Below are 12,294 nucleotides of genomic sequence, written 5' to 3'. Positions count from 1 at the left end.
ATAGAAGCAGTCTTTAGGCAGTTACCGGTCTTAGTTGATTTTTATTAAGCGTAGTTTACAAGATATCTTGCATAGCATACAAGACATCTTGGAGAGCCCAACATCAACCTGAGGTCTCTTTGTTGGAGTCTGACTTCCCCCTTTCCGGCACATACACATATACTATAGGAAGAGGCGTTACCTACAGTGAGGCGGGAACATTTGCATAGTATGTTTGTCTCAGTACTTTTCCACTGTCCTCCGTTTGAACCACATCCCCCTTTTGATCTGATAGTGAGTTGCACCCTACTGTGACCCCAACGTGATAAGTTCCTGCATAAGCAATGTGTTCTACAATGCTTACAGTCAGTATGTATTTTGTGCTTCTGTGCTGGGATATGTTTACAACAATACAACACATATATATATATATATATATATCATATCATATCACTTACATATAGGTCGTACCATCACTACCAATCTTAAGGTGTAGACAAAAGGCTGTGTATGTAAATGTGAGTGATACTGCTTGGCCAAACCAAAAGGTCACAGTAGGAGGTCTGCAACCTGTGGGGTCACATACAGTTGTTCTTTGAGGCATTATCAGATGGCTGTCTGGAGGACTCCAGGGGGTGAAGGAAGACAACCCCCACCTCCACCAACCAACAAATAATACATCAATATACATGACTTTTGGTGGAAGACAACCAACGAGCATACAACATATGAGCCCTCATATGCACTAAGCAGATCTATATTCCACAGTAGCAACAAGGATATTGTATATGCAGCAGAATCAAGCAATGGCATATCCCACAGCATTTACCCGCAGTACCTAACAGGCAATGCCTAACTTGTCAAAATGGTCGGGGTCTAGAGTAGGAAGTCTACTTCATGATTAGAAATGTTTGTTGACGAAGCTATACCCATCAACAATAGAGGGTGCACTTGAGGCAGTTCATGTGATTAAACTGTTACTGTCACTGTTAATGGGATGCACATATTTGTATTGTCCTCTAGATTTTCTTATGATTTCCTGGAAAGTTTCCAGGAACAAACTAGTTTGATATTAAGTCAAGGTGGCCCATATACATGTTTAATGTATTCATATTTAATAGTCAAATAATTGTAATTAAAGAAAGCTATGGCAGCTTTGTCTGATGTTTCAGTTGAACATAACAGTCAACACTAAAAATGGGGGAAATCATTGTCAGTATAACTCAGGTGGAAGTATTTATCATCTATTGATTCTCCTTAAAATTCAGTATCTTTAAAGTAAGACCGATCATTTTCCAGCCAAATGGCTGAAGCATTTTCAAGTGAAACATTTTGTTTTCTTGTTAGACAGTCAAGAGTCCACATTCAACTTTGGTTTGTTCCTCATACAACCCTCGTTCAAACAATCTGAACTATTCCTCTAGTAAAGAGACAAAATAGCAGTCCTGGAAGGAAAATGCCCTGAATATTTCTTTGAATTTTTACCTTTCTGTAGATCAAGGTCATCATATATTGAGAGATTCAAATCTGTCTTTAATTTATTACAACCCTTAATTTCTGATGCACCAAGTTAGATTGCAGTTCTTAAATGCTTGTTATTTAATTATTTTCCCACCAAAAACAGAACCTTTTATAAACCAGGTAACATCTTAATGGTGTATACCCCCATCTGTCGGTCATTAGCAGTAGAGCATCCATTCAGAAAGAGATGGTGTCGGGTAATTAGTTAGTAATGGTCAGGACTATCAGTGTTGCAAACGACTCATTTGAGGGGGACTGTGAGTAGCAGTTATTTATATGATCTCTATTGAAGAGACAAAGTGGCATCTGAACATAATCATTTATATGAATATGCAGGTACAAATTCACAAAGCAAAAGCAGCACTGTACCTGTATCATCATTTATTGGCCTTACCTGTCCAAAAATAGTCAGTGATAGAAAGATCACAGTTAAGAAAGCATGCCAGTTACAGTACAGACAGATCTTCGTGACAGCAGGTCATTTGGATTTGTGGAATGGTGTCAAGACGTTTGGTAATTACTGCTCGTCTGGTGTGCTTTGTTCGTGTGTCTGTATATCTATTAAAGTCACTTCTCTGCTTCATGTGTATGAGTAAGACCTAGCCACTGGTCTCTTCTTAGCTAGTTGTTTAGGCACCACTGTCGCCAGTAGCGTCCTCACGAGGTCCAGGCGTCCTGTCCTGATCAGAGCCTTGGAGAACTCTGTCACCTCTGCCGTGTGCGTCCTGTAAAGGCACCTCAGCTCGGCCTTCACTACGTCCTGAGGGTACCGCTCCTCCGCCTTGTGCACCCACAGCTCCAGCTGGGACATGGCAGGGCCGGGGTCAGGGCCTCCCTGCATGAACAGATTCAGGAGGGCCTGCAGGAGGCAGCGCAGGGCTGTGGTGTCTGTACTCCCTGGTCTCTCTAACTCCACGGCCTGCTTAAAGCAGTCTGCAGCATTCTGCTCCTCCCCTTTCAGCAGGAGGCAGCGTCCTCTGAGCACATGGAGGTCCGGCAAGCTGTCACCCAGCTCTAACTGCAGGGCATGAGACAGACTCACCAAGGCCCTGTTCACTGCTCCCTCATCCACCAAAAGGGTTTCCTGGAGTGCGTCTACACCCATGTAGTAGTACACCTGAAAGATAGAACATGGATCTGAAATCCCTATTGCTACAGAGAACCCAGTGTTTGATCATTTGTATCATACTTTACATCTCTACCTGTGCCATCTCTAGATGAGTCCGCAGACATGGACGTACAGCGAGCACCATGTTCAGGTCTTTTCTAGCTTCAGTTAGCTTCTGTCGGTCTGGGATTCCTCCATGATCATGCTTTGCCTTCTCCAGGTCCCTGACATATAGGATCATGTTGATCTAAAAGCAACACATTTATGAATATTGGTTCTATACACCATTTTGTTAACATCTTATGTCATTAAATGTAAGCATATCATCACTTTATGCAGCTGTTTGCAGTAGGAAAACTCATTGTTAGCATCTATACATACAATACTGTACGTTAATATCCATTTGCTGTTAAACACCAGCTAACACAACAGAACTAATTGCCCAAATAACGTAAATTCTATTAGTCACCTCAAATTAATATAAATCTTCAAGCATGTCAAGGATTTGACATTGTAATAGACTGCTAACTTGCCACTGACTTGATGTGTCTCAGCTGCAGTACCTTAGCACGGGTGCAGTAAGCCTGCCAGTTGAGCTCTGGATCTGGCAGCACATTTAGGGCCATGTTGCAGATCCCTGTGGCCATCTCATGTTTGCCCAGCAGAAAGAAGACCTTGGCCAGACGGTTCAGGATGAATGCATCATCACTGGCCATATTAATGGCCTGAAAACAGACAGATATGTTATTGTGGCACATGTAAGGTGGTGGTCATTGCACAAATTCCTCTGCAAAGTAGGATTAATACACCTCTGACATGTATACTAAATAATGTCATTGACTTAACAGGAGAGCATTTGTCTTGTGGGAGTTTAGCCTCATCACCAACACCAACCAAATCCTCTTCAAATGGATCAGTGCTGCATATCACAAGACAATGTCTAAGGATAGCAGAGAGTGTCCTACATATTGTCCACTGGTAATTTAAGTTAAATAATTACTGTACATATTCCTATGGATGAAGACAAATCTCTTTGGTCTATAAAATCTTTCTTTAAGACATTGGATAAACTCAGTCTAAACACAGTGTTGTTTTCGATATGATTTCTTGATGATGATACAGTTATGCGCATGAAATATGCATACAATGTGTAAACTTAAAACCCGTAACAGTCAGGGCTGTACATCTGTTCACTCTTTAGCACAAAGCCAGCCATTATGCAATGTAAAAGAAACAGATCTCATCAGCTGTCACATCACACACAGTATACAGTGTAAACACTTCCAATAAAGAAAGACAGCAGTTAGACTTTTAAGTGTAAACCGTAAAAACAAAAATCTTGAAAAAAGATTGTGACTGAAATAATGTCAGTACAGTAACAACTAGATTCACAGACTGTTCAATTAGGCTAATTGTCCCTGAAGCTTAAGCCATGCGTTCTGTAATGGCACTAAAATGTACCTGTACACTCTTTTCTACGACCAATCCCACAATGCATTGGATGCTGAAATGACCAACAGGTGATAGCGATGATCAATATGTGTTTGAAATCTCAACTTGCGCATTACTGAGTAAACCAGTCAGGTGGGACTAGTAAATTTGTGAAACGCAGTTCCGGGTAAATTCGTCCTCACTTGTTTTTTTCCTGCCTGGTATTTGGTTCGACATGTAATGTGTGATTGAACTTACAGTTCCGTAGCAGGATAGAGGATCTGAGGCTGAGTAGCCACAGTCGTGTATCGACATGGGCACAGTGGAAAACTCATCCTTCCTTTCCAGCATGATGCCGACATAACACCAGGCTAAAGCTGACAGGAGAGATCAGAATGAGATTGTTTTTTCTTTACCAGCTTCTACCTATAGCCTACTGTAGATCGGCTCTTTATCTGAGTAATTATATCAACAAAGTGGTTGAAGATGTCGCAACCATTTCTTAAATGTAGAAAGTTCCCAACAATAGGTCGATTAATAACAATGAATCACATTAACTCGTGTATTTGGAGAATTTTCACATACTTTTTTCTTTACTTCTGTTTTACGCAACTTTATAGTTATACTCTTAAATTTCAAATTAGCTGACATCTGTAGTTGCTTTACACATTTAGATTTTATATAGTTTACGTAACTCGTAATCCAGATCAGATTAAACTGCACAAAATGACGTGCCGTTGCTTATAGTAGTTTAAAGCATCTCCATACCAACTAACAACAACATTAACTGTTGCATATAAGGTAACACATGCATAATCATGGTCGAATTATATAATGATAAAGATTATTAGGCAGGCCAATATGCATGACTAGTGTTTACCTTTGTGCTGCTTTTTCTCAGATTCCAGTGTTTCTTTGAGAAGGTTTAGCCCTTTATTGTAGTGAGAGAGTCGGGAGTATTCAGAGTCCTCTTTGGTCTTTACGATGTCGTCCAGTCTGCAGGAAGAAAATAACTTGAATATTTTCTCACCATGTAGTGATATTTATAAGAATCTCTTGAGGTTAGTCCGTCACCTTATATAGAGAGTTGCCATTTTAAAATACCAGCTTCGTTTTTCCTCTACTGTGATCTGAAAAAAAAAAGCAGCCCAGTAGCATTGGTTAATTGCTATTTCACTCAGTTTCACACAATATTCATGTCTTGACCTGACTTTTTTTACTCTTTGCTGAAGTTAAATATTCATAAATCTTTAAGTGCTTAAGCTTGGATACAAGTTTGCTGAGGAAATGAGTCATAAAAGAGCAAAGAATTCAAAGATCTCTCATAATTACTCACCCTCCATGGTTAAAATACCAACCAGTAAAAGCCGGACGGTTGTGAGTCACAAAATGCATTTTAATCCTTATCACTTAAACGTATTTCGATTAGATTAGACTATATTAATCCCACAGTGGGGAAATTTTATTTTTATTCGGGGTATTTGTGTTTCCAGCTCACCAGATGACCCCCATAATCCAGGGCTCTATTGTAAAGTGTCAGTGCTGCCATGAGTCTCTCTCTCAGATCGTCCTCGCTGTCCAGCTCCACATCATATGGATAAACGTATGCCTGCTCGACCAGGCAGCGTGCAGCCAGTAGTCTGGTCTCCTCCTGAGAGGCCTCTCCAGCATCTAAGCCCATGAGGTGGGACACTTTGTCCACACACTCTCCCGCATCCAGCTCCCTCCCCAGCTTGTCGTACACGTAGCCCAGGTTGGCCCAGGCGTTGAGGTTCCCAGGGTCCTCTTTACAAATGCCCCTGAAAGGCCAGAAGACACAGGCATAGAAGGATTAGAGAAAGATCCCTCATTCAGGTCTTGAACTTTTGAAGTATTTAAAAAAAATACTTCATGATGTGCGACATTCTTATCTTGACTAAACTATATTATATACAAGTCAAGACACTTTGAGCCGTACTGGCAGCACTGCTGTTTGGATGGCATGTTGGTCCATCCACCACTTTGGGCCAAACTAAATATTTCAACAATTTTTGAAAATTGTATACAGGAATTCATGGTACCAGAGGATGAGCCCTCTGATTTTATATAATTGGTAGACCCATTTATGACTTTGGCTGAACCAGGAGTGTTTCAATTTCAGCTGTAGTTTGTGTTTGAGGCTATTTAGCAAATGTTAGCATGGCTAACTAAGATTGTAGATATAATAAACATACCTGCTGAAACCATAGAATTAATATAAAAGGTCTAAAACATTAGCATAGTTGCATTGCCCTTATGAGCGTGTTAGCATTTAGCTCAAAGCAAGCACCGCTCCACCTGAGTACAGCTAGCATGACTGTTGTTAGCTGCGGTCATGAATGAGTGTTTGCATTGACCTTAGCAAGTTGTAAGAACAAAAATGTATTGTTGAATCAGAGAGCTGCAATAAATGAAATGTTTGCACTTCATGTGAAATAAAACCAGAAGGATCAATCGAAGTGTAGTTTTTTTGATCTTGTTGATTTCATTTGGCAGTTGTTGTTGTTGTTGTTGTTGTTGTTGTGGAATCTTTAATGTGGTTCCTCAAAGGTTGCTTTTCCATCTGCATGCATTCAGTGTGTTTATGGGAAAGCGTTACGGTAAAGCATATGTAAAAGACAATATTCAATCTGTTTGGAGTTTCTACTTTACACAAGGCTGCAGAAAAATACTCATCAAGATCTTTAAAGTAAATGTCAATATCAAAATCAGCTCTCTGGGATTCAGCTTGCTAGTCAATATTTGTATTACACCTTAAGAAAGACGAATGAATCAGCACCTGAATATTTCCTCGGCTGTGTCCAGCTGTTCCAGGTGAAAAGACAGCAGGCCCAGAAGATTGCGGACAGCGTATTGTAGATATCCAACTTCAGTCTCCAGCTCAGCCTGCAGGCTTTCTTGTTTTAGAGAAGTGTCCCGATGTCGCAGCTTCACAGGTCCAACAGGATCACAGTTCAGATTAAGGTCCAGGTGAAAGTGGCCTGGGATGTAGTCCATGTTCTCCATGAGGGACTCGATGTCCTCTGTGTTGTCTGTTTCCATGGTCTCCTTCTCCTCTTCCTTCAGAAACTTAAAAAAGATGTACCATAAAAATACATTTTTTACCAAAGATCCAACAGAAGAAAACACCCCGTCTTCCTCAGTCTGATTTTACACAAGTCACTCTCGTCCTCCAGGTGCAGACAGGTTGAACAGGTTAGGCTTGGGAGTGACTAGGGAGTGGAAGACAGTGTTAATGGTGAGTAGTGTATAACTATGAAAACATATGTTTGCCCACAAACTTTTTTTCTATCAGTTTGCCCTTTTGATTCTCATTCTTAGTTTGTGTAATCATCAATATTCATGTTTCTTTTTTGAAAAATGTAATTGTCACACTCCTGAGCTTTCTGTGTATGGTTCTTTGGCTATGTTCATTTCTGACTTGGCTCTGTACCAGAAGTACATTGACATTCCTTGAAGTCCATTTTGACAAGATGTTTTTGAAGACTCATTTTGGAGGATGTTTCAGCTCTTTTCACCCCCCTCTACTCCTGTATTAGCTGTAGCCAACAGAAGAATGTGAACCATCAGGCTCAGTGTGAATGAAGAAACACTCAATGAAGCACAGTCAATGTTCTTTCTCTTTTATGTTACTATACTTTATGTTGTAAAGTATAACCTGCTAGTATAGTTTCAGCATAATTAGGACATCACAAAAAAGGGTAAAGAAAAACATGCAGCTTTGTGATGAGCTGTTGACAGATCACGTAACATGTAAACTTTTTTTTTTATGATAAACCAGGCTGGCAGCTGCCACAAAAGGGAGACGGTGTTGCTCAGTTTCCCCTGATCATACTCATGATCCTTGGTCTTAACAGGCCTATATCAGCAGTAGTTACCAAAACAAGTGCAAGCTCTCTAAAGAGATGGGAAAAACTCCAAAAAGCCCCAGAACGTCAGGCAGCACAGACATAGGCACAAAATGAGAGAGTAGCCCTCATCTGACAGCTACATGTCAGCCAGAGGTGGTAACAGAGGCAGGCAGAAAACCGTCAACAGAAATCTGTCATTTTACCATTCAAAGTGGTCAATGTTAGACTGCAAAATAAACAATACTATAGCATGACTTTTATATCATATTTTGGACGACATGCTACAGTATGACTTTTGGGTCACTTTTTGGCCGCCACGCCACAGGCACACCGATCGACAAAAACAAATTCTTATGATAACAGACTAAATTTCAAGTCGGTCCAACAAAATCTGAAGGAGGAGTTTGTTAAAGTACAACATGTGCGAATTGCCAAAAATGGCGACTAAATTGAAAATGGTGGACTTCCTGTTGAGTTGACGTAATGGTGCAATGTAACTTTTTTTGTACGTCCAGGTGTGATACACATCTCCACCGAATTTCATGCATGTAGGTAAATGGAGCCGCCGGGGTATCTGTTTAGGGGGCGCTAGCGAGCCATTTGGCCACGCCCACTCACGACTCCACTACAATAAAAACATTTTCGCCGGGAGAGATGGGTGTACCAACTTTCATGAGTTTTTGAATATGATAAAGCCTCCAAAAATGCAGTTGTTTACGGAGAGTCATAATAATCACTTGGATAACAATAGGGCTTTCACACCATCGGGCCCTAATGATGTCACGTTTTTATCAGGTACAATAAACACATTTCCTAGCCTAGTCATTATTACACGCTAACTAACAGCTGCTGGCCACTAAAAGATGAGTGTATGTGACGTACCATGATAGTAACGTGTCACGTGTCGCAAATTATTTGAGTCGGGTTGCATTTCGATTTTTACTTCAAGTCTGAATTAAATAGCATTTTGACCACAAATTCCATTGAAAAGCTCGCAATCTTTGGGGCAAAGGAGATACTGTTTGTGTGAAAAGGAAGGAGGCAGCAGGTTGACACGTGTCAATAAGAACTGTAAAACCAAACATGCAGCCAGGTTTGAACTGTGCTGCTGCCTCTGAACCACCCTGATAAACATTTGTTTTCATCAGAATGTGTTGCGTAATGTGGATTTAGTACTATAGATCTGTGGGTGTGTAGAAATCAGAAAATGTTCTGCTCTCAACAACCGTTGCCATGGTGGTCATCTTGGGTAGGAGGCTGATTGTATGGTAACATAATGATTACAGATGTTTCTTTGAATGACTGTGAACCCTTTAAGCTAAAGACAGAAGTTCAATAGCATTTTGTTCTTAAATGATCCGATACAAAATACAATTTTTACATTCCAGCAGCTAAGAGACAAAACAAAGGTATTATGGGGGAGAGGTTGACCCCTAATAATCTCTGTGGCCTTCACAGTTTACTCCCCTCTAAAGTGGGATTAGAATATGTGTCCCACATGCTGGTAAAGGTTCTTTTGCTTTCAAACTAACCCCTTGTTAACCTACTTAGCTGTTTTGGTGTCTGTCTTAATTTCTGGCACAAAACACAGTCAGTGTATTATTGATCAAGAACAATATACAAAACAGACGATGCATCTGGAAAATGGCATCCACATTGTTGCAGTAATATTCTTTCATCTACTGATACTGATATTAAAGCATGCACCTGCATCATTTATAGTAGATGATAATTTACAAGGCCATGTTAAAAACAATGGCCAAGGCAGCTTTTAAAAAAAAAAAAAAAAAAAAATTAAAAAAAAAAAAAATTATATATATATATATTTTTTTTTATACAAACTTCAAGCAAGCTTTATTTTTTACTCTGGACCTCCTCACATTGAATAAACAGCCTCCATTCTTGAAAATATGAAATATGGCCAAACTAGGCTATTCCGAACAGCTATCTGTCTTTTTATTTTTAACATTTATATGTGCCTTCCACATGGGCCATTTATAGTAAAAAATAAATAAATAAATAAATACAAATTTAAAAAAAAAATCCAGGTTTTAAAGAAAAGTCATGAAATATGACCTGGTGAAATTTTTAGTTTTATTTTCCCACTGTCAAATCTCTTGTTCTATTTTTACGTAGTTTAGATTTATTTAAACCCCACCATTTTAAAGGAGGGTTTAAATATACATCTCCATTATCTAATTTAGTAGCTTCAATGGTTAAACTATTACGCTAGCCTATCTGCTAAATTTTGAAAGCAGCTAAACAAATATAGTATAAAGTATACACAGACAAGCAAGGATGATTATGAAAAGTTAGGCCACTAATCTGTGCACAGTATAAGCATTGTTTCTGTCCTCCCTATATAAAACGTGAATGCAGGTTCATTTGGAGAACAGAGACCACGCAGCAATCAAACATCAAAGTTCTCTAAATTAGTGTCTGCAGAGACGTGACGTTTACATTGACCAGAGTAGCTGGGAAATTTGGTGCCTCTCATGAGATGTGACACTGAATACAAAGGATCATAGGATCACAGGAAAGCCTCATTAATCCAGAGTTTATACCTTCCTATCCCCTCTCTCCAAGCTGAGCTCTCCTCAGCCTTTGTTATGTCCTCGCTATCGGTGCGTAACACTGGTTTAAGGCATTGTTGAGAATGAGTGGATTTAAATTTAGTATGTGCTATATGTTCCCCACCTCAAAATGGAGAAAAGTGGTCCAAGTCTGGTATCCAGTCTTCATGTCATATCAGAAAGAGCCCTAATGCACATCCACTTCTGAATCCAGCTTTTAAACCATTGTTATTTGATACACATTTCTATCCCCCCTCCTAAGTATAGCCCCCCTCCTTATCCCTTTTATTCCCGAGACAGACTTTTACATTCAATTAGTTGAAACCCCCTGCCTTTCTAAGTCACTTCTTTGCCGATGACTACGACTGTATATTTCCATTCTTAGTCAGCTTCTCCCTGGCAGCTTGAGTGACTGTTCCCAGTGAAAAGCATCTCTTCAGCTCTCCAGAGGCATTTCCTGATGCAGATTACACCACTGAATGTAACTTTGTTATGTCTCAGACATATATAATGACAATTCAACATTTGAATTAAGTTGAAGTAGAGCAAATTTACTGCCAACAAAATGCTTTCAGGATACTTATGATGTGTTTCATGTTTTTTTAGATTTTCTTTTCTCATCAGCCATGTTTTGCTAACTCGTTATCCCTCTTTGTTAGTTAGCACTTGGACTGAAAACTGTCTGCAGATATTGATTTTCTAAGCCGTAAGGAAAATGTGAGAGGAAAAGTTCATACACCTTATTGAATTATCCCAATGACCAATTCTGTTTCCACTGATGAGAGCATTTCATCTCCTTTGACGCTAAAACACTGCCAACACGTCAGTCCACCAGTCTAGAAACCACAAGTTTAACCTGCTGTATTATCTCAGCCAACTTTCCCCCCCGATGAGGTTCAGGCCTGTTAAGGGGAAAAACTGCCTGTACTGTGTCTGTCTAGGCAGGGAGAAAGTTGTCACGTATCGAACAGGGTGTGAGTGAGTGTGTGAGTGTATTAAGAGTAATGTGATAGTCTTTAGTAACGCTGACATATGTAATACTTCATTGCGTGGATTAGACTCTTCATTCATCCCACTCTCTACTGGGGATCTAAACAACCTCTCAGGGAAATGATCTAGAATCAGCTGACACATACTGCAACTTTAATGAGTGAGTTACTAAAAGGCTGAAGCTTTTGCTAAAATTAGAAGTCTAGTCTGAAACTTAGTCTACAGCCTAACTTTTCTTTTTAGTGCAGAATGGATTAAATATATAGTATGTGTCTATTTACAGTGTGTACCTGTTGATGCTGTTCAATTAAGCTACAATGAAGGGATAGATGAATTCAACAATAGTTGGTATACCTTACTTTCTCATTGTAATCAGATTAAGACCAGTAGCTGGTAAATGTGCTATAAAAGCTATAAGATCTATAAAAACAATACATCCAGAGCTCAAAACCGTCCTGCATTATCAGGCCTATGAAGAGGGTTAGTGTGTGTGTGTGTGTGTGTGTGTGTGTGTGTGTGTGTGTGTGTGTGTGTGTGTGTGTGTGTCTACTGCATTGCAAATGATTTTTTTTATGTTTTAAAAAAATATAAAGCACATGAAGTTACCGTAATGAACTGCGCTCTATAAATATATATAAAGGCTATACCTTGTTTTGCCTAAACCACCTTACTGTATATTAGTTCAGGTAACATAGGCATATTACTTAAACCCTGCTGTATCAATATTAACAATAGAATAATGCCCTAAATTATATGCTAACACTCACAGGAGCCATTTTTCTGCAGAACAAGTTTTAATTTTTCACTTTAAGTATATTTTCCT

General features: G+C 39.5%; 1 protein-coding gene across 1 annotated transcript; it reads right to left on the bottom strand.

Moving 5' to 3' along the window:
- Positions 1-775: 775 nt before the first annotated feature.
- On the bottom strand, positions 776-7,196 carry ttc22 (tetratricopeptide repeat domain 22). The gene is made up of 8 exons (XM_069153179.1): positions 6,837-7,196; positions 5,538-5,838; positions 5,114-5,169; positions 4,920-5,035; positions 4,298-4,416; positions 3,172-3,333; positions 2,703-2,855; positions 776-2,617 (listed from the first exon to the last, which is right to left on the bottom strand). The coding sequence occupies exons 1-8, from the start codon at positions 7,097-7,099 to the stop codon at positions 2,081-2,083; spliced, it is 1,707 nt and encodes a 568-aa protein (XP_069009280.1). The 5' UTR covers positions 7,100-7,196; the 3' UTR covers positions 776-2,080.
- Positions 7,197-12,294: the final 5,098 nt, after the last annotated feature.

This window comes from Embiotoca jacksoni, unplaced genomic scaffold (assembly GCF_022577435.1).
Source record: "Embiotoca jacksoni isolate LCO1_2020_lvr unplaced genomic scaffold, fEmbJac1.0.p SCAF_19, whole genome shotgun sequence".
NCBI lineage: Eukaryota > Metazoa > Chordata > Actinopteri > Embiotocidae > Embiotoca > Embiotoca jacksoni.
This window is presented reverse-complemented; position numbering and strand designations above follow the sequence as displayed.

What these genes read in the sequence shown, in the direction of transcription:
- ttc22 (XM_069153179.1), bottom strand. Translation starts at nt 7,099, where the DNA reads ATGGAAACAGACAACACAGAGGACATCGAGTCCCTCATGGAGAACATG. An exon ending in ACAGCCGAGGAAATATTCAG is followed by an intron (nt 5,839 to 6,836) that starts GTGCTGATTCAT and finishes CTGGCCTTTCAG; the next exon opens with GGGCATTTGTAAAGAGGACC. An exon ending in ATGGCAACTCTCTATATAAG is followed by an intron (nt 5,036 to 5,113) that starts GTGACGGACTAA and finishes TTCTTCCTGCAG; the next exon opens with ACTGGACGACATCGTAAAGA.